Below are 26370 nucleotides of genomic sequence, written 5' to 3'. Positions count from 1 at the left end.
AGTTGGTTTGTCCCTGGGAAAGGCGCCTCTCTCGAAGCACAAGAGATTCCAAAATGAAAGGCTGGCTCGCTCCGAAGGGATGTCTTGCCTTAAACGGTCTCTCTCAGAGGATGGGTGCTTTGGCCCACCTCCCCTGCACTTGTCATCGTCCACCGGCCCCTGCGTCCACCCACCACCTGGCTAGAGGCACACACTCTACAGAGCCTCACGGCTCCTGCCCTCAGGGAACAGCTCATTCATTTGTACCAGTGTGGTGGAAGGGTTTGAACTAGTCCGTTCAGAAAAGCCTCGAAAATCCACGAGCGCTCTTCAAAGTTTCTACTAGGGCTCCCTGGGAGAGCTCCGTGCTCAGCAAGTGGTGCAGGGAGCATGGGCTCTGCACCTGGACAGATCCTGGGGGACCCCAGGGGCGTGCGTGCTCTTGGGCGAGTGAGCTCATCTCTCGACCCTTCTGCTTACTCATCTGTAAAGGAGTAAGGCTGGACAGCTAGGTGGGAAGCACCCGGCACAGGGCCTGGTTCCCAGTGCCTGACACCCTGCCCTCAGGAAGAGCTGCAGGAGCCGCTGTGCCCAGCAGATGCACACCAGCCGTGACGGGGAACGGGCTGAATGGGGTGCAGAGTCAGGGGAGGGGGGGCCCGGTGAGTGGGCACGAGGGCAGCTGCTTCTGGGAAAGCAGAGATGGGAGTCCACGCCTCTACCCAGCAGACCTTCCCCAGAGGAACGGGAGCGCGGCAGGCATCCCTCCAGCTCCTGCCTCCCGGGGCGTTCTTCCCCGGAAGTGTCAGCATGTCGGGGTCAGGGAGTCCGACAACTAGAACTGTGCTGTCACCAGGTGGTCCATATCTGGGGAGTTCCAGCGGTGGGGACAGCCTCAGGGAACCAGAGGACTCCGAGTCATGTGGGTTTAGGTGGCAGGGCTGCGTCAGGCCGCCTGGCTGACCCGTCCCCTAGGAGCCCTCCGGTGCTCTGGCTACGACAGAGCCCTGGGTTTGTTTCCTGGAAGCGCCAGTTTTTAGCTCTGTGCACGTGGGGCTGTTATTTCGGCTGGGGCCCTCAGGGTTTTCATCTGTAAAATGGGAAGAGTACCTATTCTGCAGGGCTGTGGTGAGGATCAGGGGCTATCACCGTGTGGGAGCTGCGCGCATACCCTGAACCCGGGCCACAGCACGGACTTCGCATTGGTCAGGCCCCAGCGGCTCCAAAGAGACATGACTAGCGAAGGAAATGGTACAAATGCCGTAGTCTTCAGTGGGCTGCCTGAGCTAGACCTACTTCTTGCTCCCCTTTGTTTACAAATAAAAACCCTCTGAGGTCCTGGCCGGTGATTATGTCCATGGCCAGCCAGCAGGGAGTGCAGGAGATGAGAGCCACCGCTTCCTCTCACCCCCAAATTACACGGGTGCAGGCTGGTCATGTGGATTCTGATGTACAAGGCAGGGGTGGGTAGGGCTGGGTCTCTTATGATCACCAACCAAGGGCGCTCAGAAGACAGTCAACGGAAACACGGGCCACATCACAGAGAGACAGAGGCAGACCTTGCTGCTTCGAACAAGCTCATTTCTGGGACAAACTGAGAGCCTCTCCGCTGGTGAGTCATTTGTCTTCTTGTTTATAGAGTTCAAAGGCAAGACTAACCTCAGGCTGCTGGGGTCCTCTGATCCCTGCCTGCGGTGCAGTGTGGGGTAAAATGCCCAGGCTTTAGAGCTCGGCTGCTCTCGGTTCGAATTCTGCCTCTGCCCCACGACCCAAGAACTGTGAAGTGACTTAACACGGTTCTGGGCACAGAGCAAGTGCTCGTAAGCTGATGGTATTGGTAGTGCCGTCCCAGGGAGACGGGAGAGTCTAGCCACTGGCCACATCTGTCCGCTGAATAATCTCTCATTCTTGGTTTTTGTTTCTTTTGCATTATAATTTAGAACACAGGCTCTCAGTTGTCTTGTTTCTTCTCCCCATGTAAGTCAATATACCAATGCAAAAACTTCGGAAAAGGTAGAAAAACATAAAGGGAGAAGGGAAATAAGTCATCTTGAATTCCACAGCTAGAGGCAAACTGTTGATAAATTCTGGGCGGGTTTTTTTTATGTTTTAAAAAATATAGTCAAAATTGGGGTGGCTGGCTGGCTCAGTTGGTAGAACATTCGACTCTTGATCTCAGGGTCGTGAGTTCAAGTCCCACGTTGGACGTGGAACATACTTTAAAATATATAAGTGTATATATATATATATATATATATATATATATCAAAATCACATAGCTCATCGTGGATTCTTTTTTTTTTTTTAATTTGGGGGGGGTACGGGCAGAGAGAGAGGGAGAGAGAGAATCATAAGCTCCCCACACCCAGCAGAGCCCCACGTGGGGCTTGATCTCAGGACTCTGAGATCATGACCTGAGCCGAAACCAAGAGTCTGAGCCACCCAGGTGTGCCATCATCGTGGGTTCTTAAACAAGGGTCCACAGAATACGTGGCAGAGGGACTCAAAGGGCTCACAAGCCCTCAGAAATGCAGGCAGGTATGCACATTACTTTTGAGGAAAATGTCTGTGGCTTTAGGAGACTCTCAAAAGGGTTTATGATCAAAGAAAGTTAAGAATCATGATCAATTTTACGTCCTTTTGGTCATGTACTCATTGTGACAGTAACAGTCAAAGCTAATTGTGCACATTTACTTTGTGCTTCCACTGCTGGGGGTCGTTTCGAGGTAGTACATTCTCCAGAATCATTTAAAGCACTTCCTAAACATTTGAGTTATGTTCTATTTTATATCTGAATTGCAGTTTGCTACTTTACTTATGATCAGACATTTACGCTGCTTCCAAAGTTGATTATATTACTTTTTTAAAAAACTGCAATCAATCAACATAGGACTTTGGCTATAAAAGATAAAGACAGGAGTGCTTTTAACATTTCTAGAAGGGAAACTAACTTTTTTTTTTTAAAACACTCATCCACTTATTTTAGAGATAGTGACAGTGACAACATGGGCAGGGAGGAAGGGCAGAGGGAGAGGGAGGGAGAATCCCAAGCAGACTCCACACTGAGCAGGGAGCCCGATATGGGGCTCAAACTCACAACCCTGAGATCGCAACCTGAGCCAAAACCAAGAGCCAGATACTTAGCCGACTGCGCCACCCAGGCGCCCCCGAGGGAAACTAATTTTCAGTACTCTATCTGCACAGAACTGTGCAGCCCCAATCTGTTAGCATGACATACCTGATTACAAATGAATCCGTACGGGCCCAGTATAGTGTCTGCAGCGGCTGTAACAGGATTTCTTATAAACAGGCAAGAGTCAGGCGGTTAATAATGGAGACTTGGTAGTACTCTCAAGGAAAGCAAAGCCACTTGTTTCATGGTCTAAGTGATGAAGCAAATGTTTTTGTGTCCGCATGAAGCACTACCACATACACACCCTCCTCTGACTGACTTAACCCAGCAGCCTGCTGGTGGGGCCTGAGGACTGCGGCTGGCCTATCACCCTTCCACACCTCACATTTTGTGGTCTAAGAGCAGGGACCTTTCACTGAGTAGTCTCCTCCCAGACGTGAGGTCCTTCCTTGGAGAGAAAGTGTGCCCTGTCCCCACGAGGACCGAGGCGGCAGCGCCAGGACTGATACCATCTCCAGACAGGACAAGAAGTCTTTGAGTAGATTAGAAAGGACACATGATCTCTCCGTGGACAGATCCCTGAATGGCCAGTTGACATTCTGACTTTGCTAAACCAAATGCCTGTTTTTCTTGAGACTTCTTAAGGTATTAGCAGGATATGGCCCTGGGTCACCAAAAATGAGCCACTGTGTGCCGAGTTCTCCGCAGGTCAGTGGACGGGCACCCCGCCAAAGCTGCCCCTGCTCCCACGCCACAGTACCTCACCCTCATGTCCTGTCTGTGCTCCTTGGCACGGTCACGGGGCAGAGGGAAGGGACGGCCTTGAAAGGCTGGGAGCCCCAGGCAGGAAAGGCAGCTCTTTGGTTGTTGCTACAAGCCTTGCTGCAAGGCTGGCCCCTGGCCCCGCTGCAGTAGCCCACCCATCTGGCGTCCCATTTCGGCCAGATCTTCCATTTTTAAAAAGGAGACCCCTTGGGCCTAAGCTGCCAGTCACACAAGCTAAAGTAATGCTCCCTTCGGGGGAAGTGTTCCTTTTAAAAGATTCCCGAAGATGAGGAAGTCTTCCAGAAACCAGGCTCTGGTGGTGGAACGGGGCGTGCCAGGCACGAAGGGGCAGGCTGGGCCGGGCTCTGAGGACAGCTGCCCGATTCCCTGGCCGCGGCCAGCTCCGCCACGGTGCTGGCCAGCCTGGTGCTTTCTGTGCCTGGTTTCTCTCGCATCCAGATCTAGGCAGTGGAGGGCAAGGAAAGACAGGATAGACTGTCTACCCAGGCAGAGAAGTCCTGGTCATCCCCCAAACCCCTTCTGGTCTCCAGAAGTCTCCTCAATGGGGGATACTCGCCTTAGCTTCCACAAAGAGCAGGGGTCTAATTTAATAGAAAATGAGGCATAGGATGGGCAGACGAAGGCAGGCCTGCCCACTACAAAGCAGTTCTATACTTCCAGAAAGGCACCACCCCCACTTTACCACATGGGGACCTTTGCTTTCAAGACCAGTCGGCACAGGATTTTCTGGACTGTGCGTGGGGTCAGTTACGTGTTGTCTCCCAGGTGGGTGAGAGCCTTGGGATTTCAGGGCTAACTGGGGCACCTGGGTGGCTCGGTCGGTTAAGCATCTGCCTTCGATTCAGGTGATGATCTCAGGGTCCTGGGATTGACCCCACATCGGGCCCCCTGCTCAGCAGGGAGCCTGCTTCTCCCTCTCCCTCTGCCCCTCCCCCCTGCTTGTGCACATGCTCTCTCTCATAAATAAGAAAATCTTAAAAAAAAAAAAAAAAAGGATTTTAAGGCTAATTAAGGGCCCCTCGTCCTGTCTGAGCAATCACCCCTCAGCACTGTCTGTCTCCATTACACTGGACTGCGTGGTCACTGAGCAGAATGTAGGTGGGTTCAGGAGATAACTATCTGCCCCCTAAAAGTGGGGCAACAGGATTGTAGGAGAACAGGAGGTGTCCCCCTCGGCCCCGACTATAATTCCTGTGTTTGCCTCCCAGACGTTCACGAGAATGTGCGCCATGGAGGAGAACGACTATGTCGACCCCGGGTTCTTCAACACTTCCAGTGACGACAGCCAGGGGCATAAACGCTTCCTAGAGTTCCGCAAGTTCTTTCTGCCCTCCATGTACCTGGTGGTGTTCATCTGTGGCCTGCTGGGTAACTCGCTGGTGCTGGTTGTATACATCTCCTACCAGAAGCTGAAGAGCCTGACAGATGTGTTCCTGATGAATCTGCCCTTGGCTGACCTGGTCTTTGTCTGCACTCTGCCCTTCTGGGCCTACGCAAGCATCCACGAGTGGGTCTTTGGCAAGGTCGTGTGTAAAACCCTGCTGGGCATCTACACTCTGAACTTCTACACGTCCATGCTCATTCTCACCTGCATCACCATGGACCGCTTCATTGCAGTGGTTCGGGCCACCAAGGCCTACAACCAGCAGGCCAGGCGGATGGCCTGGGGCAAGGCCATCTGCTTGCTCATCTGGGTGATCTCCCTGCTGGTTTCCCTGCCACAGATCATCTACGGCAACGTCCATTATCTCGACAAGCTTGTCTGTGGTTATCACAATGAGGAGATTTCCACTGTAGTTCTCGCTACCCAGATGACACTGGGGTTCTTCCTGCCACTGCTCGCCATGATGGTGTGCTACTCAGTCATCATCAAGACCCTGCTTCATGCCCGAGGCTTCCAGAAGCACAAGTCTCTGAAGATCATCTTCCTGGTGGTGGCTGTGTTCCTGCTGACCCAGACGCCCTTCAACCTTGTGAAGCTCATCCGCAGCACGAGCTGGGAGTACGCCACCATGACCAGCTTCCACTATGCCATCATTGTTACAGAGGCCATTGCCTACCTGCGGGCCTGCCTTAATCCTGTGCTCTATGCCTTTGTTGGCTTGAAGTTTCGGAGGAACTTCTGGAAACTTATGAAGGACATTGGCTGCCTCCCTTACCTGGGGGTCTCGACTCAATGGAAGTCTTCCGAGGATGCTTCCAAGACCTGTTCTGCCTGTCACAACGTGGAAGCCACCAGCATGTTCCAGCTGTAGGCCTTGCCTGGGCTTGGAGAGCTGCTCAGGAGCTTGCAGGAGTATGGCTGTGTGCTCTGGATGTGATGAGGGAGGCTTTGTTTATGGCTTGCGCTTTCTCATGGAGAAGTCACCCAACCCTGTGGCTGGTGTGGGACGCTGCTTCTCGGGCATGAACACATTCTGCTCTCCTCTTGAACCCCCAGGCCTAAAGCTCAGTGTGTGTGGGGGGAAGCTCTAAGAACCGGAAGGGCTTTCCTTCCTCTAGCCCCAAGAACGCTAGCTCCCAGGGAATGATGTGTGACCCTTAAGACCTTAGGTTCTCCTTCCTGAGGACTGGGACTAAACGCTGAAGAGGGGAGCCTGGCCACACAGCTGCTGAGGGCAGGTGATACTCCAGGCTCCCCAGTTCAGAAGACTCCTCTGGTCACTGGGAAGCAGGGAGATTAGAACAGCCATGAAAGCGAGTCCTGGGCCACATGGCTGGGACCTCAATCACGAGGCATCTGACAGAAATGAGAACAGGCTCTGCCTCACCCGGGGGCTGGGCCTTTATATAGAGAGATGCTTATGTTCTCTCTGATTAATCCTGGAAGGAGGAACACCAGGGAACATGAATGGGCCCAAACAAATTAGTCAGCTGAGGATTCCAGGGGTCCACAGAATGTTAGGAAAATGTGCAAAGCAGCGTTTCAGACAATCGTGAATCTAAGCGGCATTTCTGAAATGTGTTCTTTGGTGGGTTTGCTCATTTAAAAACTAAATTGTCCAATGCCTGATACACGCACGCACATATAAATCATGTATCAGTGTATATAGAATACAATCACGCCTGTATCAAACAGCATATGATTTTCATGACGAAGAAATAAAACCTTTTTAAAGTCTCTAAACTATGTTTATCCTTTGGCACATTCTACTTTATTATTTTTTTTAAAGATTTTATTTATTTGAGAGAGAAAGAATGAGACAGAGACAGCATGAGAGGGAGGAGGGTCAGTGGGAGAAGCAGACTCCCCGCTGAGCAGGGAGCCCGATGTGGGACTTGGTCCCGGGACTCCAGGATCATGCCCTGAGCCGAAGGCAGTCGCTTAACCAACTGAGCCACCCAGGCGTCCCAGGCACCTTCTACTTTACTGTGGTATGCCTGGAATATACGGAAAAGTGATTACTTACAGGCTCGGAGCATAGGAAGCAAGTTAAAATTGCAACCTTTCAGGGCACTGCTCTGTCAAGGAAATGGAATATACCAGTGATCACTCCTTCACTGCGGCTTTCAACCTCCTGACCAAACTGTGAAGTACATTTGTATAACCTCCTCAATATGGTCACAGGATGAGGCAATTCTAAATGTCAGGCACTTGAGTATGTTTATTAGATCCTAGCAATCTGCTCAGTAGGTAAAGTTGCCTTTTTGGCTCATGCTTTACAAAACCACTCACCAAAACGGAGAGAACCGATCGCCAGCAGTGAAAGGGAGCGCACAGGGCGGTGGGCCAGACCCGGCTTAGCAGTGTGGCTCTGGGGTCCGGACTGACCGGAGTGGAATCCTGGCTTGGCTCTCACTCGTTGGCTAGACCAGTCGGTAATCTCTTTAACTTCTTTTGTTTTGGTGAAACGTGGGCCATAACAGGACCGCCTCTGGGGGCTGGCGAGGGGAGGGCTTGAGATGACGTGTACAAAATACACTCAGCACAGTGTGCATTCGGGGGTGGGGGGGAGGAGGGCTTCAAGGATGGCAACAGCAGCACGAGAACCAGCGACACACAGAGGCCGCGGGTCATCCTTTGTGAGCTGGCAAGGCGCGGAGCATGTGCTTCGTGCCTCCAGGGCTGTGTGGCACGTCCCCTACACTCTGGTCCAGCTGCGCAGGCCCACATGAGCCTCCCTACTGTCTCCCGCTCGTGCCTAAATGCACCCACGAGAGCAGCTGCTTCCAGGGTAGCCAGGCCACGTGGACCCAGAGCTTCCTCGCTCAATAAAATCTGCCCTTTCTGTGGTGACAAGGCTGACTTTCATCGTCTTTAAATTGGCTTCAGGGCGCCTGGGTGGCTCAGTCGGTTAAGCGACTGCCTTCGGCTCAGGTCATGATCCTGGAGTCCCGGGATCGAGTCCCGCATCGGGCTCCCTGCTCGGCAGGGAGTCTGCTTCTCCCTCTGACCCTCCTCCCTCTCATGCTCTCTGTCTCTCATTCTCTCTCTCTCAAATAAATAAAATCTTTAAAAAAAAAAAATAGAAGTAGTGTGGCCCTGCTGAAATTAAAAAAAATAAATTAAAAATAAATAAATAAATAAATAAATTGGCTTCAAATACAAAACAAATAAAAACACACACACAAAAAAAAACTAGGAAAAAAAAAAAAACTGGCCTCAAAGTGGGAGTTTCTGTCACCCTCCTTTGTGAGCTCACCTTGAGGGTCAGCACTTCTGATAGCGGGGCCACCAGCCCCGGCTTCCACAGGATGAGACAGAGGCCCTACCTGGAAAGGAGGATGTGAGGAGGCAGGGAGCCAGGGGCCCTGCGGTACCGCTACACGTTCCCACGAGGGAAGTGGTGTGGTGTGACAGGCACAGCAGGGCTCTGGGGTCACTCAGACGCCGGCTCAGTGGCTGCTCCAGCTCTGTGCATCCTTGGGCAAGCCACTCAGCCTCCCCCAGGCCGGTTCAGCATCCACAGCACACCACACCCTCCCTCCAGGACTGCTCCTGAGGCCTGGACAGTGCACTAGGAGGGCGAAGCTGGGGGCTGCCTGGCCACGGCAACAGAGGGGCAGCTGCGGGGATCGCTGGCTTCCCCCTAACCAGGTGGCTGCCAGGCTGAGCCAAACAAGACCGGGCACCCATCAGGCCATGTCCCGGCCCGGGCCTGTGTTACACGCCTTCTCTCCAGGCTCCCTGCAGAAATGCTGTGCCCCTCCTTCTACAGCTTAGGAAAGCCCCGGACGGCACAGCCATGGACTCCTCCTTTATCTTCTCTGTATCCTCAGTCACTCATCGCCCCTGCATCTCTGGGCCCTTATCTGCTACACCCGAGAGTAGATATTTTCCCAAGCCCTCCCCTGCGTATACAGCATCGCTGCCAACAGAGGCGGGCGCAGCGCACGGAGGTTACAGAGCGCTGTTACGTCTTGATTTTGTTCTGTCCACATAACAGCCCCATAAAGGGCAAGTTCCCAGCCTCAACCCTCCTGGGCTCCTCCCCTTGACTCTGCTCATACACACCAGCACATGATGGGGTACAGGTCGGGGGGGGAGCGGTTTGAGGCCCTGGACGGCCACACTGTCTGAGACGTGGTGAGCACAGGGGGACCCCTATTCCAGGGGCTGCCTGGGAGGAGAAGCCCAGGTGACTTCAGTAGGCATTCGGGATGAGGCACAGGTGCTATAGGAAGAAAGGCCTGAAGCTGCCCCTGTGGGTGGCGGGGAGGGGAAAGGACAGGGAGCACGGGGCCCAGGAGTGGAGGGGGTGCTCGCTCTGACCTTCTCCACCAAGGGCCCCTCCAGGAAGCGCCCGTTCCGGGGCCCTGGGCCTCCATGGTCTGGGGTAACTCCCAACACCGTTCGGTGGGAGGCCTAGCCCTATCATCCCCGTTTTTCAGGTGAGGAAACTAGTTCAAAGAGACGAATACCTGCCGAAGCTCACACAGCAGAGCGAGGGCTAGGCCTCCAGGGAGCAGCCTCTCTCTCTGCTGGCCAACGGAGGGTTCCTGCAGCTGATGGACTCGAGGTACCCGCCAGCTCTGGAGTCATCAAGAGGGAGATGGTGGGTTACCCCAAGCACAAGGCGGCTTTCTAACCTTAACCATCCTTACCATATCCTGTTCTCGTGTTGTTTCTGAGATGCAGGCATCACATCTCCTGGCTGGTGACAAACCCACCATAGCCCCCACAAAGCACTGTGACCACGAAGGGCCAGTCATGAAGCAATTACTGGCAAAGGGGCTCGGAGGCGCAGGGACAGTCTCTACGAGTTTGGCTCAGTATCACTGGGCATCTGAGCGGTCTTCCTTGGAGAAGGACTGGGGTACTAGAGACAAGGTACAGGGCACAGCTCAGCCTGACACCACAATGCATGCGGAGCATCACAGACACAATGCGCCTCCATGGAAGGCTTCCCAGGCGCCAGGCCCTGGGCTCAGCGCTTGACGTCATACGGTCTGTTTGTCTGGTGACCAGAAGGGGAGGCCAGGCCTGGGTGGAAGCTGAGCAGAGGCCAAGGGACCCAAGGCCCAGCCCTGCTACTGGCTGACGAGAGCTTTCTTTCTGTCTCTGCCTGCCACCTCAGTCCTGAGCACAGACGGACACTTGGTCCATGGAGAAGGCTCAGGGTGGGCCTGGATGAGTGTGGGGAGCAGGTGCGAACAGGCATGTCTGGAGGGCTCTGAAGAATGCCATCTTTTCTCCCCAGGTGAAGGGGCTGTGCTTCTGTTTCTTGCCACCATCCTAGCTCTGAACCTCGTCGGGTGGGCCGGTGGGCAGTTGCTCAAGGGTGTGGGGACCTCTCCCTGTCCGCTCCCTGTACCAGGAGGGGCGAGGCAGACAACTTCATTAGCCTAAGAATGTGTCCATGTGGGGAGGAGTGGACACGGGGCAGGGGAGGGTGGGCAGGCTTCTGATGTGCAAATGGGGAGGTGGGACCCAGAGAAGAGAGCTGAACTCTTCAGAACGAACCTGCAGCCTGTGGATGGAGGGAGGGGCTCTGGGCTCAAAGCCTAGCGCTGACACTTAGAGCCACGTGACCCAGAGCGGCTTCTCTGGCCCCTGGAGGCTTCCGCAGCTTTAGCTCCTATACCTGGAAGGGTTGGGCAGGGACTGAACAAGGCCACATGTAGAAGTGACCGACACAGGGAAGGGGCCTGACAGAGTTGCTTTCAACACTGCTGCCAAGCAGCCTTCTTTCCTTCAGGGATCTGGACACACATGGCGCTTAATCCCTTCTGGCTCACTTCTTACTTTGGACTTGCTCATTTCTTTCTCAAAGTTTCCTGTCAGGGAGCCTTACACAAATCCAGGGCTCCAGACAGCTCACGTGTTCTGAGTCCTGGTGTTTCGGATTGGTCTTAAATTCAGGAAGAAAAAGAACGTACGAGAGAGCTACTAGAGACACCGGGGTCTTCTCTAATGCGCAAAGATGGTGTGTGAGGGCGCAGGCCCTTAGCTGACTGTGACGGCGGGCTCCTCCCCCAACAGACGGAGTGCAGGGACTGCGGGCTCCCATCCACCAGGCCCGGATCCACCCTAGAGGCCGCGGGCCAGCATGCTGGCAGTTTCCTTTTCCTGGAACACTTCCTGATTTCCCAGGACCAAAACACAGATATTTGTCAGCAGTCAGAGTGCCTTCTGTTTTTGTTCTTACTGGGACAGGGGAAGGTGAGTGGTGAGGGAGAGAGAGAGCTGCAGGGGGTCACTGAGGCTCCAGCCCTGCTCCCCTCACCACCTACCCACCCGGCAGGGAGTACGGTGGCCAGGTGATGGTGGCAGACTGGCTCGGTGCTGCTGGAACAGAGCAGGCCCTCGGGAGAACACTGCAGGCTGTGCGGTCAGGGAGCGCTTCAGAAGGGGAGGCAGGGGGTTCCAGGAAGGAAAAGGCAAGGTCCAAAGCTGAGGAAGCAACAGTGCACAGGGCCTGACGGGCTGGGTGATCGTGTTGGTGCTCTCCGTGAGGCCACAACATGGGAGTTCAGTCACCCTCTCGTCAGAGAACAGGGGAGAGTGGAGGGATACACTTAAGCCTAAACTCTCCTGCCCTGAGAGCTTCATGAGGATTAAATATATCTCCTCCCACACAGCAGATACCCTGCTGATTAATCCCAGCCCTCCTGAATTCTGGGCAGGAAGAGAGGGACAGAGATCTCAATGTGGGTGTTGGCAGGAATATCACGGAACTGCCCAACTGGAGGGAAAGTGGGTAAATTCTTTCTTGGCTTTTGAACAGCGGGTGCTTTGCTATAGAAACTGCATTTAGGCCCGAACACCAGGGGCTGAGAGACGCTGAGCAAGGCTGCTGTGGGGGGCGGGGCGGGGGGGGAGGGGCTTGGCCTGTCCCTACAGGTCCCCGGGGAACAAAGTCGACTCGATGTTCCAATGTGGTGGCACTTTGTGTGGTCATTTCATTCCTCACAAACCTTGTTGGAAAACAGATGAGCAGGCCAGCAGAGGGTAAGGACTGTCAGGACACAGAGACGCCGGGGCACGCACACACAGCCGGGCGAGGGTGTAAAGAGGCAGAGAGCGGGCGGCCCTCTGTGAGCCGAGGAGAGAGGCACCAAGAGAAGCCCACCCTGCCAACACCCTGACCTTGGCCTTCCAGTCTCCAGAACGGTCCCGAGCACTGTTCTGAGGCACTTTGCCTTAAACACAGTCGGGCGATCCTGCTTCCAAAGTCTCACTTTCCTGGTCCTTTACTCAGAAGGCACAAGGGCCCAGCACTCGGGGGAGCACGAAGGAAATGAAGGCAAGGTCTACTCACTGTTCGGGCAAGTTCGGGTCGAGGGAGTCAGTTTCAGTGGGTGTTTCAGGCAAGGAGGAGCCGGACTCCTGGATCTGGCACAGCTCCTCATCTGTGATGATGTCAAACACGGCATCGTCTGGCGGCCTGTAGTCGGCGTCTACACCCGGGCCACGGAGGCAGATGGGGAGAGAAGAGACACACACAGTGATGCGCAGGACAGGGAGGGCGCTCCAGGAAGTGAGGGGCTGCCGCTGGGCGGGATGGGCCACCAAGACACACCCTCAGGGCCCACTCGACCTACAGCTGTTCTGTCTGGGTGCGAGAGAAGTGGCTGCCAGGACATTCCAGAAAGCAGCGGGGACTACAGGTAAAACTGCACACACAACCACCAAGATTTCTCTTGGTGGTTCCTCAGTTGGGCCTTAAAGAGATTTCAAGTTCTTACATATTCTCTGAGGCCTCTTATTTATAAGAAGAAAAAAAAACCCGTCAAATCCTTATCAGGCAGGAACCTAAAAAAAGAGTAAACACACTTCTGTGCTGCTGAGTCTTGCTCCCTAAGACACAGATACGACATTCATGCCTTTTTGAACGCAAGATTCTGTCTGACCTGCATTTTCACCTCCATCCACTGGGGGATGGGAAAGAACCTCCCTCTGCTCAAGGTGGCAGCAACCACTGTGCTTCTGACCAGGGGCCTGGTGTCTGACTTTGCAGGCCACTCAGGAGGAAGGAGGCTATATGGACACTCCTGTGCCTGTCACCCACCTGCAAGTACTCTCTTGCCTATGTCACGAAAAATGTGATGGTAGGCCTGAGGCGAAAGAAAGGCAGAGAGAAGGAAAGACAGAAAGAAATGCAGACAGACAAGGGGACAGGAAATGTCAGAAATCAAAACAAGTGACCTCAGTACTCTGGCACAGTGCCACCCTCTGTCTTCGCTGTAACGCCTGCCAGTCAGGGCAGGGGAGATTCCTGGACGGTTTACCAAGAACAGTTCATGCGAGCTACAAGTTTGCAGCTGGCCCCGCCACAGGGCTACTGGTACAGGCCGTGCTTTAGATGGAATATCCTTCCTCTTGTCTGAGGTCTGCATAATGGAGGGCTGGAGACACAGGCTAAAAAACAGGACCAAGGACTGGTTTCTTTCCATATGCCCAGCCACGCTTCTGAACCTGCCTTCTGAGGCTGACAGAGGGAAGGAAGGAAGGACAAGGAAGGAAGGGACAATGAGCATCAGGAGAGAAATCAAAGACTTAAATGGAGAGCTATACCATGTTCATGGATTGGAAGACTCAATTTTGTTAACATGTCAATTGTCCCCAACTTGATCTAGAGACTCAATGTGATCCCTATCAAAATTTCACCAGGATTTCTTATAGAAATTGACAAGTTAATTCTAAAGTTTATATGGATAAGCAAAAAAGCCTAGAATAGCCAACACTTTGATAAAGAACAAAATTAGATGACCTGCTCTACCTGATTTAAAGACTCATTAGAAAACCATGGTGATCTCAACAGTGTGGTATTGATGAGAGAAAAGGCACATGGATAAATGGAATAGGACAGAAATTCCAGACACAGACCCAACTGATTTTTGACAAAGGTGCAAAGGTAATCCTATGAGAAAAGAACAGACTTTCAACCAATGGTGTTGGAACAACTGGACAACCATATGCAAAAAAATGAATCTCTATGCATAGCTTGTAGTATATACAAAAATTTAACTAAAAATGGATCATAGACCTAAACTATATAATTTTTAGAAGAAAACAGGAGAAGATCTTTGTGTCTTTGGGTTAAGCAAAGATAGATTAGGATACCAAAAGAAAAGAAAAAAAGTTGATCCATAAGGGAAAAAAATGGAATGGACTTCATCAAAACTAAAACCTTCTGCATTTTGAAGAACAATTTTTGCTCTTTGAAAGAAAGTGAAAAGAGGTTTTTGGTTGGGAAAAAGGTATTTGTAAAACACGTATGTGATAAATAACTTCTATCCCGAATATATAAAGGACTCTCAAAACTTAAGAATTAAAAAAAGAATTTTAAATGCGTTTGAAGAAGATACAGGAATGCTATGCCCAGTACATTCCACCATCCCTGAGCAGTTCTTTGTACCAAATATAAATAATAGGGCCTGCCAACTTCCTTGATGATCCAGTCAAACAAAAGTGGAACTAACGGTATCTCTGAAGGCTGGCTGAACTGCATCCAGGCAGAGGCCAAGGAAGAGTTCATAGGGACAGGCTGCAGAAGGTGGTGATGCTTGAGCAAAGACAAGACCTGCCATCTCAGCTCTGCCTCCCTGGTATTCTACATCCACAGTCTGGTCCATGAGAGGACAGCGTGGCCTGTTCTGCAGGACTGGGCTTGGAGCAGGAAGAGCAGGAACCAGATCCCACGTCCTCTAACTGAGCAGAGTGAAAGGATGAGGAGAATACAACCTCCTTGGTCACTGAGAGACAGTGTGAGCCACGGGGAGAAGGTGAAGGATGTGGTCATTTCCACACACAACTTTTGGCCTTTGTTTACTCTGGTAGAAGGGTTAGGTATCGGGGCTGAGGCTCTGGAGACAGTATTTTCCAAGGTGTGGGGTACATTCCACTGATAGCATGTAAGTTAAGAGGTACACAGACCTCGCATTAAATAACACTGAATCATACCAGGAGAAAGGTATTCCCTTTTCAATTCTCTTTCAAGCCTAATTACACAAAAAAGAAAGTCTCAAATTGGTGCAATACACTTTTAGCACCTCTTTAACGCCTAAGTTTAGAAAACCTTGAATTCAGCCTATTACAGCTAACTAGCCACACTGGGGTAGTGGTGGGTGGGTTGGGGGGGCGGGTGGCACCTAAGAAGACAGAGGGCAGGAGCAGGAGCCCGACCTTGGCCTCTGGCAGCCTGGGGCCCAGCGTGGGCTGGTGATAGTGCAGGGCTGGGCTCCCCCTGGCTGGTGCCAGAGCTGGCGCTGTCAGGTGATGCAGGGCCATCGCTGAACTTCTGGAAGCAGGCTCGGCAGCAGCGCTCCTTCTTGCCGCTGCGCTTCAGGACGTAGTTGTTGCAGCAGTAGTAACAGAAGACATGGCCACAGACCCTGGGGTGAAACGAGCATGGGCCGTGAGGGTGATGCACCGCGAGTCTTGGGATCTGCACTGGGCTCTAGATGCCACGTGGCTCTCTTCAGACTTGGCTCTGCCCCCTCTGAGGAGTGTGGCCTTATGGTCAATCTGTAAGATTTTCTCCACTGGGAGAAAAGGTTTTATTTCCCAAGGTCCTGGGAGGCAGGGGGATAAAGTATGTGGCTGAGTCCACCTTCTCTGCCCCAACAACACAGGGATACATTCCATGCCTCAGGGGCTGAGGCTCTAAGGGACCAGAGACCCACCTGGGCCTGTGCTGACGATATTCCATCTGCCTTGGACCCAAGCGAGATTTATTTTGCCTACCCTTCTTTGGGCCCTAGGAGAGTCCACGTTCCCCCAGCCAAGCCTCCGCCCCCACTCTCCCTCGGCTTCAGTAATGCCGCTTCCCCTCTGGTCCCTGCGGGCTGAGGGAGGCCAAGGGTTGCTGGTCTCTGGGTGCTCCACAGCCCTGTGGGTCCCCTTGACTCTGCCCATACCCCTGTATCAAACCCTCTTCCCCTTCAGGGATCCCTGCACGTCCTGCTAGGACCCTGCCTAATACAACCCCCTCGCCTGGTCCCCTTAGGACCAAGTGACAATGTGCTCTTCCCAGACAGACAGCCCGGTTCAGCACCTTCGCTCCGGTGCTGGCTCCCACCCGCTGACCTGCAGTGGTGTCGCCGCACCATCCAGCTGAACTCTCGCTTGCAGTCGTGACAGTGGCTCGCCTCCGGGTCCCCGAGCCACCTCTCCTCAGCACTGAGCTTCTGTTGGAATTCCAGGGCATCTGACTTCTGCCAGAGAGCATCCTTGTCCCTGAGACAGAGCCACATTAGAAAAAGAGGAGAATGCGAGAAAACAATAGGATGATCTCCGATTCATTTTCAAAGCCTGATTCCAAATTTCCCTAGACATGGAAGGAAAACTTACTTTACTTGGAAACAGCCCCACTCTAGGCCTCGTCCGGCCCTGGCATCAGCCCTAGACTCAGCTGATGGCATGCGTGTGAAGGCAGAGTACGCCCATGATGTATGTACGCCCACAAGGGCCACACACTGCTAGGTGTCCACACGACAGTGCACATGGTCGCCTGGGGTGGAAGCTGTAACAGGCTGTCACGGTTACATGACAGCCTGAGTGCTGTGAGCCCGAGGACCATGAAGGTACTGCCCACAGAAAACTTAAACGTGTTCAGGGACCTTTACGTGTTTATGCTTTGTTAAAGCAACAAGCGATCATTGGAGAAGACCAAAGATTTCTGCGCCGGAGAGTCTGATGGGATGTTAATCTCCCCTGCCCCTCAGAGAGACAGTACATGCTCCAGGAAGCAAGAATGAAGGAAGAGGGAGGCTTTTCAGAAAGCTCTCGCAGTGTCAGAACATGCCCAGCGCCCCAGCACTGATGGGCGCAGAAGCTTCTGTATTTGTTGCTCATGGTCATTTTCGAGGCTTATGGCTTCTGACTTGGGAAAGTTTTGTTCTTTCTGAGATGGAGCCCCAGCCACCATCCTAAGGTTACTGTAGCCCCAGCAGCACCTCAGTCCCAAAGACCAGCACCAGATCCACCAAGTCCTACGAGAAACTGACACCATCGCCAGCCAGAGACTCCAAATCCACAGACCTCTCCCCTTAAATACGAAAGCCAAGACAGGGGCGCCTGGGTGGCTCAGCTGGTTGGGCATCCGACTCCTGGTTTCGGCTCAGGTCATGATCTCATGGGTTGTGAGATCGAGCCCTGAGTTGGGCTCTGACCTCAGCACAGAGTCTGCTTGGGATCCTTGCCCTCTTCCTCTCCTTCCCCCCTTGGCCCCTCCTCCCTGCTCTCTCTTTCTCTCTTTCTCTTAAATCAATCTTCAAAAGCCAGGACAAAAGCCAGGAATTGATTGGCTCTTCAAGGATGCTTTAAGTTGTCAGGAAGCAGGACGACTCACGCCCTGGACCAGCATCGTCCTCCCAGCTGGTTCCCAGCCCTTCATCCCTCTGTCCCCAGGAGGCCAGGCACCCACACCCTGGAATGTGGGAAGCTGTCAGGACCAGGGCTTTTCCATCCCACACCTCAGGAAGATGTCTGAGTTCAGAGGTCATAAATGCCCTGAGTTCCAAGTCTGAGAATTGATGACATGATGTGGGCAGACGTTTTACACTTCCAAATACCACCAGTTTGCAACCCCAAATGAATTAGTAGCTTCAGGCACTGCTTATCCATGGCTGCTAACATTGCAGAGAATGGGCTCATCAGATCCTATGTGGCTCTTGAAAGAAAGACCCAAACTATAAACCAATTCTCTGAAGCGTTCTTTTTTTTTTTTCTTTTTTTTTTTAATTTATTTATTTGAGAGAGAGAATGAGAGAGAGCACATGAGAGGGGGGAGGGTCAGAGGGAGAAGCAGACTCCCTGCCGAGCAGGGAGCCCGACCAATTCTCTGAAGCGTTCTTGAGAAAATTTTGAGCCTGGGTCTGAGGAAGCCTTTAGTAGGGCAGTGGGTCTCAACTCTGGCTCACGGATGCCCGGACCCTACTCCGGTAAGTTCCAACTGGGTTGGTCTGGGCAGGGTCTGGGCATGGGTATCATATCACTAGTGATTCTAATGTGCAGTTAGGGGGAGAACCACTGCTGTGGTTTCAACTAACAATTCACAGGACATATGAAGGCTGGAAGAACATGTTAAATGGCACCATGGGGATGTAATCAGCCAAATCCAGGCTGTGGGAAACTCGATCAGATGCATGACCTAGCTTCCCCAAAAGTGCATTGCAAAGAAAAAAACAAGTTAGAGAGATGGTGGCCAAATCACAGGCTAAGTAAGAGAGATCTAACATACCACCCTGCAATGTATGGACCTGATCTAGAGCCTTGTTAGAGATATTCTCATTGGAAGTAAGGCGATCTGGGAAGTTGGGCCCTTCGCCTGTGTGGCGACTAGTGTCAGGAACAGAGCACGCGTGTCCTCCGGTTTCTAAGTGCCCTCCTGGCCCCGCTCACACACTTACGTTGGCTGTCTGCTACCTGCGGGCCCTGGAGTTGGGGAGGTCTGGTATTGGGGGAAAGCAGGATGGAGAAGAAGGGGAAAGGGGCTCACGAAAGAGGGACAAGGGACTGGAGAGCTTCCCAAAGACACGAGACATCACTTACTGTCACACCTGTGGCTAAACACACAGAGATTTTGAAAATAATGCCCCAGCACTATGACAACACAAACCCAGCTGAACACTACTGGGAGCAGAGAAATCTACTCTTCAAGTCTGCCAAGGGCCTGGGAGGACCCCATCTGTGTGGGGGAGGGCCTCCACAACATAACGCAAGCAGACACAGGCCCATTTCCCTTGAGAGGCCTTCCAAGAGTAGCTGCATTTCTTTAAAGAGAAACCCCAGCTCAGAGGAGGCCCCCAGCCAGTTGCTGGTGCCGACTCTCACCTGAGCAGCTCAATCAGTCGTTCCTCTAGGTACTGCTTGGTTCTAGTCAGGTCATCCAGGTCCGCGAGCATCTTCTGGTCATTCTTCTCCCGGTTTGTCACCTCCTGGCAGAGTCTGTTGTAATACTCTTGGATCTTTGCCATGGCTTTTTCAAGTTCCTTCCGGGTCCTGGTGGAGAAGTGGGAAGCTTACTGATTAGCCACTGCTTCCAACTTCCCCCGTGCCTCTGGGCTAACTCGGGCCTCTAACGAGGGGTCCTGCTGCTGTCTGAGCCTCTTCCCTCTCACGGTGGGGGTGCCCCTCGGCACTACCCACTCACAAGTTGTGCAACCCCCCGGCCTTCAAAACTCCCCTCGCACCCCCAAACTCTTCACACACCACCCCCCCACACCAAATACAATGGGTATTCTGGGAGAGCAGGAGAAGCACCCCAGGTGAGTTGAACTCTGCACCACTTGGTTTGGGGGCAGGGGCTGAGGTTATGGGGGAAGCCCAAGAGTGCGGTGCACTGGTGATGGGGGCTTTGCAAGAGGAAAATGGAGTTGGGATAGAAAGAACACGGGTGTATCTCTCTGGAGGTGACCACACGGACGAGGACCTGTCTCCCACGTGTCTTTGGGGCTCTGTGCACAGGGCGCGGTGCTGGGCTACCCAGCGGGCACTTGATGTGCACTGCCAGGTGCTGACCCGACAGCCCGGAGGCCTAAGGAGCTCTGTTCCCTCGGCTCAGTCTATGGCCGAGGGCTGGCCTAATGAAGCACGGTCCTCCTGCCCTTGCCCGCTCTACTTGCAGCTCGCCTGTCCCCAAGGGCAGTGGTGCTCCAGGAATGCTCGACAAACCCCAAGGTCCAGCAGGGTGTTCATAAAAGCTCCATTAAACACAGGGCTCTTCAGAGACTAAGTAATCTGTATCTAATCCAGCCTTCCCATACCCAGTATAAAGCTGTCGGAAGGTTGTTTACGAGACACTGTCCACCAAAATGATCTCATGGGTGTACACATGCACGTGCATGCACACGCACACACACAGTGAATAAAGTAAAACCCAATCCAGGACAGATTATGCAACACTGAACAGCTAAAACAACAGCTCTGAGATCTTACAAATAAGTACTGTTGTAGCATTTTTTAAAAAAATGCCACCAACTTAGGAGGTTCTTGCTATTTATATCGTCACGTGAATACGACCTGGGCAGCCAAAGCCCTACAGCGTTTGAACTCGGGAAGAATCAGATGAGAAGAAATGTGCATGTTGGGTTACTGAACACCCAACACGCTCTGGATCTCCCACTGAGCCTGGACCCACCCTAGAAGCCGGGTGGTAGGAGGCAACGAGGGATGGGCAGAAAAGGTAAAGGTTTGGGACAATTTGGTGTGCCAGTCTTTGCTGGGGGCACACAGGTGACTGGGTGGCAGCATCCCTGGCAGGACTGCCTTGGCCTCCTCACCAAAGGGTGGGCTCCCGCTCTTAACTCCAGGTGGCCCCCCAGCCTGAAGATGAGGGGGCTCAGGGAAGTCTTGGGGCTGCACAAGCAGGGCCATACTCCAAGGTTAGGACAACTATGATGAAGGGTGACAGCATGATGTCTGCAGGCAGACCAGCCGGCCTGGTGCTGGGCACACTCGCTCACCTTCACTGGGCACGTGCCTGTGAGACCCCACCCACCCACCCACCCACCCCAGCCCTGCGGCCTCTCATTTCATAAAGGAAACCAGGAAGAGCTTGAGTCACAACTCGTAGCAGGGAAACACACACACACACCCCAAGACGCTAACACGAGAGCAGACACAGAAGTATCTGTGCGCTTTTCAGGGTAATTGTTGAGGAAACAGACTCTGGAGTCAAGCGACCTGGGTCGCACCTCCCACCACCACCCACGTGCTGTCAGATGCTGGGAAAGCAACTTAACTCCTGAGCCTCACTCTCCTCGTCTATAAAATGGGGACAAGTAATAATTTCCTCAAAGGAGTTAGGAGGAAAAAAGGGACAAAGAGATGCAGTGTTTAAAATAGTGCCTGGCCCATTTGGGGCATTATTTAAGTGTTTGCTGTTATCATTACCACTATTATATTCCAACTTTTATTTCATGTCAGCTCTTCCAAAGCAGAAGCGTGCCCTGCATGTAGGAAAATGGCATCAAGAAAGGCTCAGCAGCTGCCTGCAGGGGGGTGAGAGGCGGACTGCCCGCCCCCTGTGGCGTGCTTCTGGCAAAATGCGTTCTGAGTCTGTGGCTTTTCTTGCAAGAGGACTTCTTTAACCTGCTATGAGCGGCTAAGTTTCTAAATGACTGCACCAAACACCCCCTTCCCTGAAGCTTCCGCGGCCGGGGCCCTGTGGGCGGGAAGCGCATCACTAACCTGTCCAAACTGTCACGCAGGGCAGCTCCCTCCTCATCCTTCTTCTGCATGGCGGCCTGGCTCTCGCAAAGACGCTTGCTGGTGCCGCGCAGCTGCTCTCCCAGATCTGCCTGGGCGGCCTGGCATGGGACAGCGGGGAGAAGACACTCAGCCGACCACAGCCTGTGCCGCAGGCCAGAAAGGGACTGGTGGGTTCTCCGCCCCACCTGGCCAGGTCACTTCTAACTGGAGAGGGTTTTGTTTTAAGTTCAAGAGCCCGAGAACCTTTGAGTGACCCACTCCTGTTTGTAATCCTATCTGTCAAGTATTACTTGCAACTGGCGGTGGAGGTTGGAGGAGAGGCAGCGGGAATCAAATCTCGGGGTGGGGGTGGAGGTGGGGTGGCAGGGAGCGGGGTTCCCTGGAGACGGTGATTGCAGCACCCCCCCCCCCCATGAGCCCCCTCGATACAGGACCACCGACTCAGGCATGCCTGCGGAGGCAGCTAAGAAGGACACCTTGTATCCTGTCCACACGGCTGGCTGAGAAACACATCTGGTGGCTCCAGCCAGGTGCCCGGGAGGCAGAAGGGGCTGCGATGCAAGCTCAAGACGTCTACAGAGGTGAATGGATGGGAGCTTTGGCTTAGGAATTGGGAATCTTGCACACGACCCTTCTAAAGGGTCCAGTGGAAACCAAACCAGACCCCTCTCCCTGACAGGCCCGCACCCTGGGGGTGGGAATGACCAGGCCGAGTCGGGCACGCCTGTCTTCCCCGCCCAGGCGGCCAGGCTGCCGACCAGCATGCTCCCCAGGGCCTACCTGCAGCCTCTCCACCGCCTCCTCGGCAGCCTGCAGCTGCCGGCCTCGCTCCTCAAGCTGGTCCCTGAGGCTCCGGCACTCTTCACTGGCAGTCTGGAGATGATGAGAGAGGGCTCGTGAAAGTGGGGTCCTGGCATGGAGACGCCCTCAGCCCCGTTCCCCCAGATGTTTTGTAAAAACAAGCTACCTCTCTCTTTTTCACCCAACTCAATAAGCTTTGGGCTTCACTGGTGACAACATCCTTTCAAGTTTACTAAGAGACTCAGCTTGGTCCTCACACTTAGGATTTAGTTTTGGCAAGGACACAAGCGCTCTATGAGCCACAGGGAGCAGCACAGATGGGGGACACGGTACTGGAGGCACATCTGCAGAAATGCAATAATTGTGTGTCTGGGAGTGAGCACAAAACACATTGCTAATGGGCAAGTGGTAAGCTCTGGAAACCAAAGCCCCATGGCCATCCTGCTTGTGTCCTCGGTCTCAGCCACCCTTAACCCTTTTCCTTTATGCAGTACCGAGGCTCATGGTCAGCACTGTTCCCGTAAGCCTGTCTACTCCAAAGGCTTTGTGAAAACGCACTGAGCCAGTTTCCATAACAGCCCCTGCCATCGGGATGGCACCCGAAGGGACAGAAAACCCACAGACGAGACTCACAGGCTAGAGGTTCTAGAGGCTAGGAGAGGGTCTAGGGCAAACTCACAGGCTCAGAGGGGTTGGACATGTACATAAACGAGCGTTAAGGAAAACACCAGAGGGTGCACACCTCCTTTGAAGGGGGCACCCACTACCCAGCTCCTGGTGACTTCTGCAGGTTGGGAATGAGGGCACAGTATTTAAGATCTCCTGAGATTTCAAAGGGAGCCCCCAAACTGAATTTGGAAACATCCAGCTCTTTAAGTGTTGGTTACTGATGTAAAAGAGCCACTCTGTATGAACCAAACCTGTCTGCAACCATATTGAGTTTAGACTTCTGGGCTAGGGCCTTGCCCCCGACATGTGCCCCTAAGGTGTCCCTGAGAGGGGAAGGGTGCTGGGACCTACAGAGCAGGACAGTCGCGTCTGCCCGGCCGCCCAGTACATTCTTGGGTCCTCACGTGCCACATGGCTGAAGGCACATCCTATCCTCTCGTGGACCCATTGGGCCCCACCGCAGGAGACCACCGCAGCCCGGGGGGTCAAGGCGAGGGAGGACTACCTTCAGTCGGCTCTGGTGGTCCATGATCTCGGTGCTCAGCTGGAACTTGAGGGCATTGAGCTCCTCGTGTGCAGTGTCCTGGAGGCTCTGGGCCTGCTGCTTGGCCTGGGCCAGCTGGGCCTGCAGGCCGGGCAAGGAGCGGGCTGCCTCCTCGGCCACCTTCAGCCTCTCCTGCACGCTGTCCCTCTCTTGCTGCAGTCTTGCCACTTGCTCTTCCAGGCCCTCTCGCTGCCTCGAGGCTGCCTCCTTGGCGTCACGGAGCTCCCGCAAGGCGGAGGCCAGGGCCTCCTCGGTCTGCTTTTTCTCGGCCAGCTGCGCACTGACATGGACGCCGGGCTCGTCGGTGGCTGCGCTAGCCCCGGGCATCTGCCCCTGCGGCTCGGCCTGTTCCAGCTGGGCTTCCGGGGAGCTGTATTCTGGGACTGGTGGGTTCTCGGCCCGTGATCGCTCCTCCTCCTCAGTCCTCTCCTCCCGCGGCGCCCCTTCCCGCTCTGAGAGCTGCAGCAGCTCCCGACCCTGGGCCCTCTTGAGGGCTTCGTTCTGCTCCTTCAGCTGCTGCACCAGGGCCCTGTGCTCCCTCAGAGCGGCCTCAGCCACGCTCAGCTGGCCCTGTACCTTCTCCCGGTCACCCAGGGCTGCCTGGAGCTTGGCCTGAAGGTCTAGCACTTCGGCCGGCAGGTGCCCAGCCTCCCCCTGCTGGGTCTCCACCTGGGCCTGACCCAGGGCCGGCTGGGCCGCTGGCTCCCGGCATGCACGGTCTTCAGGTGTGCCGAGTCCCTGCTGGCCTTTCTCTGCCGTAAGGGTCTCGATCAGCTGGGTCTGCTGGCGGCACTGGCGCTCAAGAGCCCCAAGCTCCCTCTCCCGGGCCTCTACCAGCTGCCGGCACAGCCCCACCTCCTCCTGCAGCTGCTGACGCTCGGCCTCCGTGTTCCGCAGGGCGGCCTCCTTCTCAGCCATGTGGGCCCTCATGGTCTCCTTGGCCTTCCTCACAGCCAGGAGGCTGGCCTCCATCTGGTCCCCCATGTGCCGGATGCTGGCCTGCTCAGCCTCCAGGGAGGCCAGGGAGCCCCGGATGGCTGCCTCCCGCTGCTGCAGGGCCTGGTAATCAGCCTGCAGGGCCTGCAGCTTGCCCTCGAGGAGCTGGTTGCGCTCCAGCACATTCTGCAGCTCCTTCTCCAGCTCCCTGTTGGCCTGCTGGAGCTTCTCCTCCTGACCGTTCCCTCGCATCTGGCTATCACCTGTCTGGCCCTCCTGGGGGCTTCTCTGCTCCTCCTCCGGCTTCTTGAAGACCTGTTGCAGGGTGGAACCTAGGGGGCCCTGGGCCTCGGGCTTCTCCCCTGCCGTGGGCAGATCTGGGCCTGGCTGCCCGGCAAGCCGCTCCAGCGCCCCCACCTTCTGGCTGAGGTGGTCTTTGTCCCGGATGAGCTGCCGCTTCTGCTCCTGCAGCTCACTCACGTGCCGGCTCAGCTGGGCCAGCTGGGCCTCGAGGAGCCGCGGCTGCCGTGCCAGGAACCTGGCCTCCTGCTGCAGCAGCTCCTTCTCCTCTCGCCGCTGCTGCTCCCCCTGCCTCACCTCCGCCAACTCCTGCTCCAGGGAGCTCAGGTGGCCTAGGGATTCCTGTAGCTGCCGCCGGAGCTGGGCTGCCTCGTGCCCCTTCCCGGCCAGCTCTTCCCGGAGCGGGGCCGTCTCCTCCAGCAGGCGCTCCAGGCTGGCCCGGGCCGCCTCCTTCAGCTGCAGCTCCTTGGCCAACTGCTCCAGCTGGCCACTCTGCTGCCTGTTGAGCTCCTGCGCCTTGGTGTTCTCTCCTTCCAGGGCTCGAAGCTTCTCCCGCAGCTCCTGGACCTCCAGGGCCGAGGCGCTGGGGAGGAGCTCTTGCTGCCCCTGTGTGTCTGGTGCCGCATCTGCCTTCTGCTCGGCCGTACCCGGCTGGGCTGGGACATTAGCTGAATGCTGGTCCTCCCCGCCCAGCAGGTCCCGTGCGGCCTCAAGCTCCTGCACCAGGGGCCGCAGCATGGATTCTAGCCGCCGCATGGCCGAGTGGTAATCCTCCTCCTTCTCTGCTGCCCCCAGCTCCAGGGCCTGCAGGCACTCCTGGAACTCCTTCACGGCGTTCTGGGTGGCCTGGGTGACCTCCCACTGCTTCTGGAGCTCGGCCACCATGCAAGTGAGGCGGGCGTTGTCCTCAGCAGCGGCGCGGCCCCTCTCCCTCTCCGTCTGCAGCTTCTCACCCTGCAGGCTCACAGCCGCCCTCAGCTCCTGGTTCTCTCTGTCCAGCTGCTGCATCTGCTCCTGCAGCCGCTTCTCCCGCACCTCCAGCTGGTCCAGCTCCAGCCGCATCTCGTCAAAGCCCTCCTGTGCCTCGTTGTTTAAGGGGCTGCTCACGTCAAAGCTGGAGGCCATCTCCTGAGTCTGCGGAGGAAACACAAAACACAAGTGGCCCCGGGAGAGAAGCTCTACGGCCACGGGGAAAAGCTTTAGAGCTCAATGAGAAGTCATTAAAGAGCGAGTCTACTGAGCTCTTCAAAAGGCTAGAATCACTTTGCTGGAAGAACCCGCCAAAGGAGGTCAGAGAACATCCTAAAGACGCGATGCCACGCACGTGAGCTCCCCGGGCTCTCAGAGCCTGCACGTCCCATCCAGCCTCCTGGAGTGTTGGGAGCATAATGGACATTGGCGCTTAGATTCATTAGGTTACATTTAAACTCCTCTTCACCACTGCACCACACCTACAGCTCCTGATGTGATTCAACCACGCAACAGGGCTCAAGCTCAATTTATTCTCCACTCGTAATCTTCTACTATTTTTATGTCATTGTATTTTAACTGCACTGTTCTTACCTTTAAAACTATATGCGACTATAATACATTCACATTTGTGACACAATTAACAAAATTCAC

At 54.5% G+C, this 26370-nt stretch overlaps 2 protein-coding genes across 3 annotated transcripts in view; one reads left to right on the top strand and one right to left on the bottom strand.

Annotated features, from left to right (window-relative positions):
- FYCO1 (FYVE and coiled-coil domain autophagy adaptor 1) overlaps window positions 1-26370 on the bottom strand; it is a 74234-nt gene that overhangs the window by 22302 nt on the left and 25562 nt on the right. For both annotated transcript variants that reach the window (XM_021683227.1, XM_021683226.1), the window contains exons 8-14: window positions 23473-25881; window positions 22278-22370; window positions 21477-21595; window positions 19119-19286; window positions 16371-16520; window positions 15468-15676; window positions 12601-12739 (exon numbers count right to left, since the gene is read on the bottom strand). In XM_021683227.1, the coding sequence (XP_021538902.1) occupies window positions 12601-12739; window positions 15468-15676; window positions 16371-16520; window positions 19119-19286; window positions 21477-21595; window positions 22278-22370; window positions 23473-25881 (3287 nt within the window). The remainder of the gene's footprint in view (window positions 1-12600; window positions 12740-15467; window positions 15677-16370; window positions 16521-19118; window positions 19287-21476; window positions 21596-22277; window positions 22371-23472; window positions 25882-26370) is intronic.
- On the top strand, window positions 5128-6153 carry CXCR6 (C-X-C motif chemokine receptor 6). The gene has a single exon (XM_021683228.1). The coding sequence runs from the start codon at window positions 5128-5130 to the stop codon at window positions 6151-6153; it is 1026 nt and encodes a 341-aa protein (XP_021538903.1).

This window comes from Neomonachus schauinslandi, chromosome 1 (assembly GCF_002201575.2).
Source record: "Neomonachus schauinslandi chromosome 1, ASM220157v2, whole genome shotgun sequence".
Lineage (NCBI taxonomy): Eukaryota > Metazoa > Chordata > Mammalia > Carnivora > Phocidae > Neomonachus > Neomonachus schauinslandi.
This window is presented reverse-complemented; position numbering and strand designations above follow the sequence as displayed.

What these genes read in the sequence shown, in the direction of transcription:
- CXCR6 (XM_021683228.1), top strand. Translation starts at nt 5,128, where the DNA reads ATGGAGGAGAACGACTATGTCGACCCCGGGTTCTTCAACACTTCCAGT.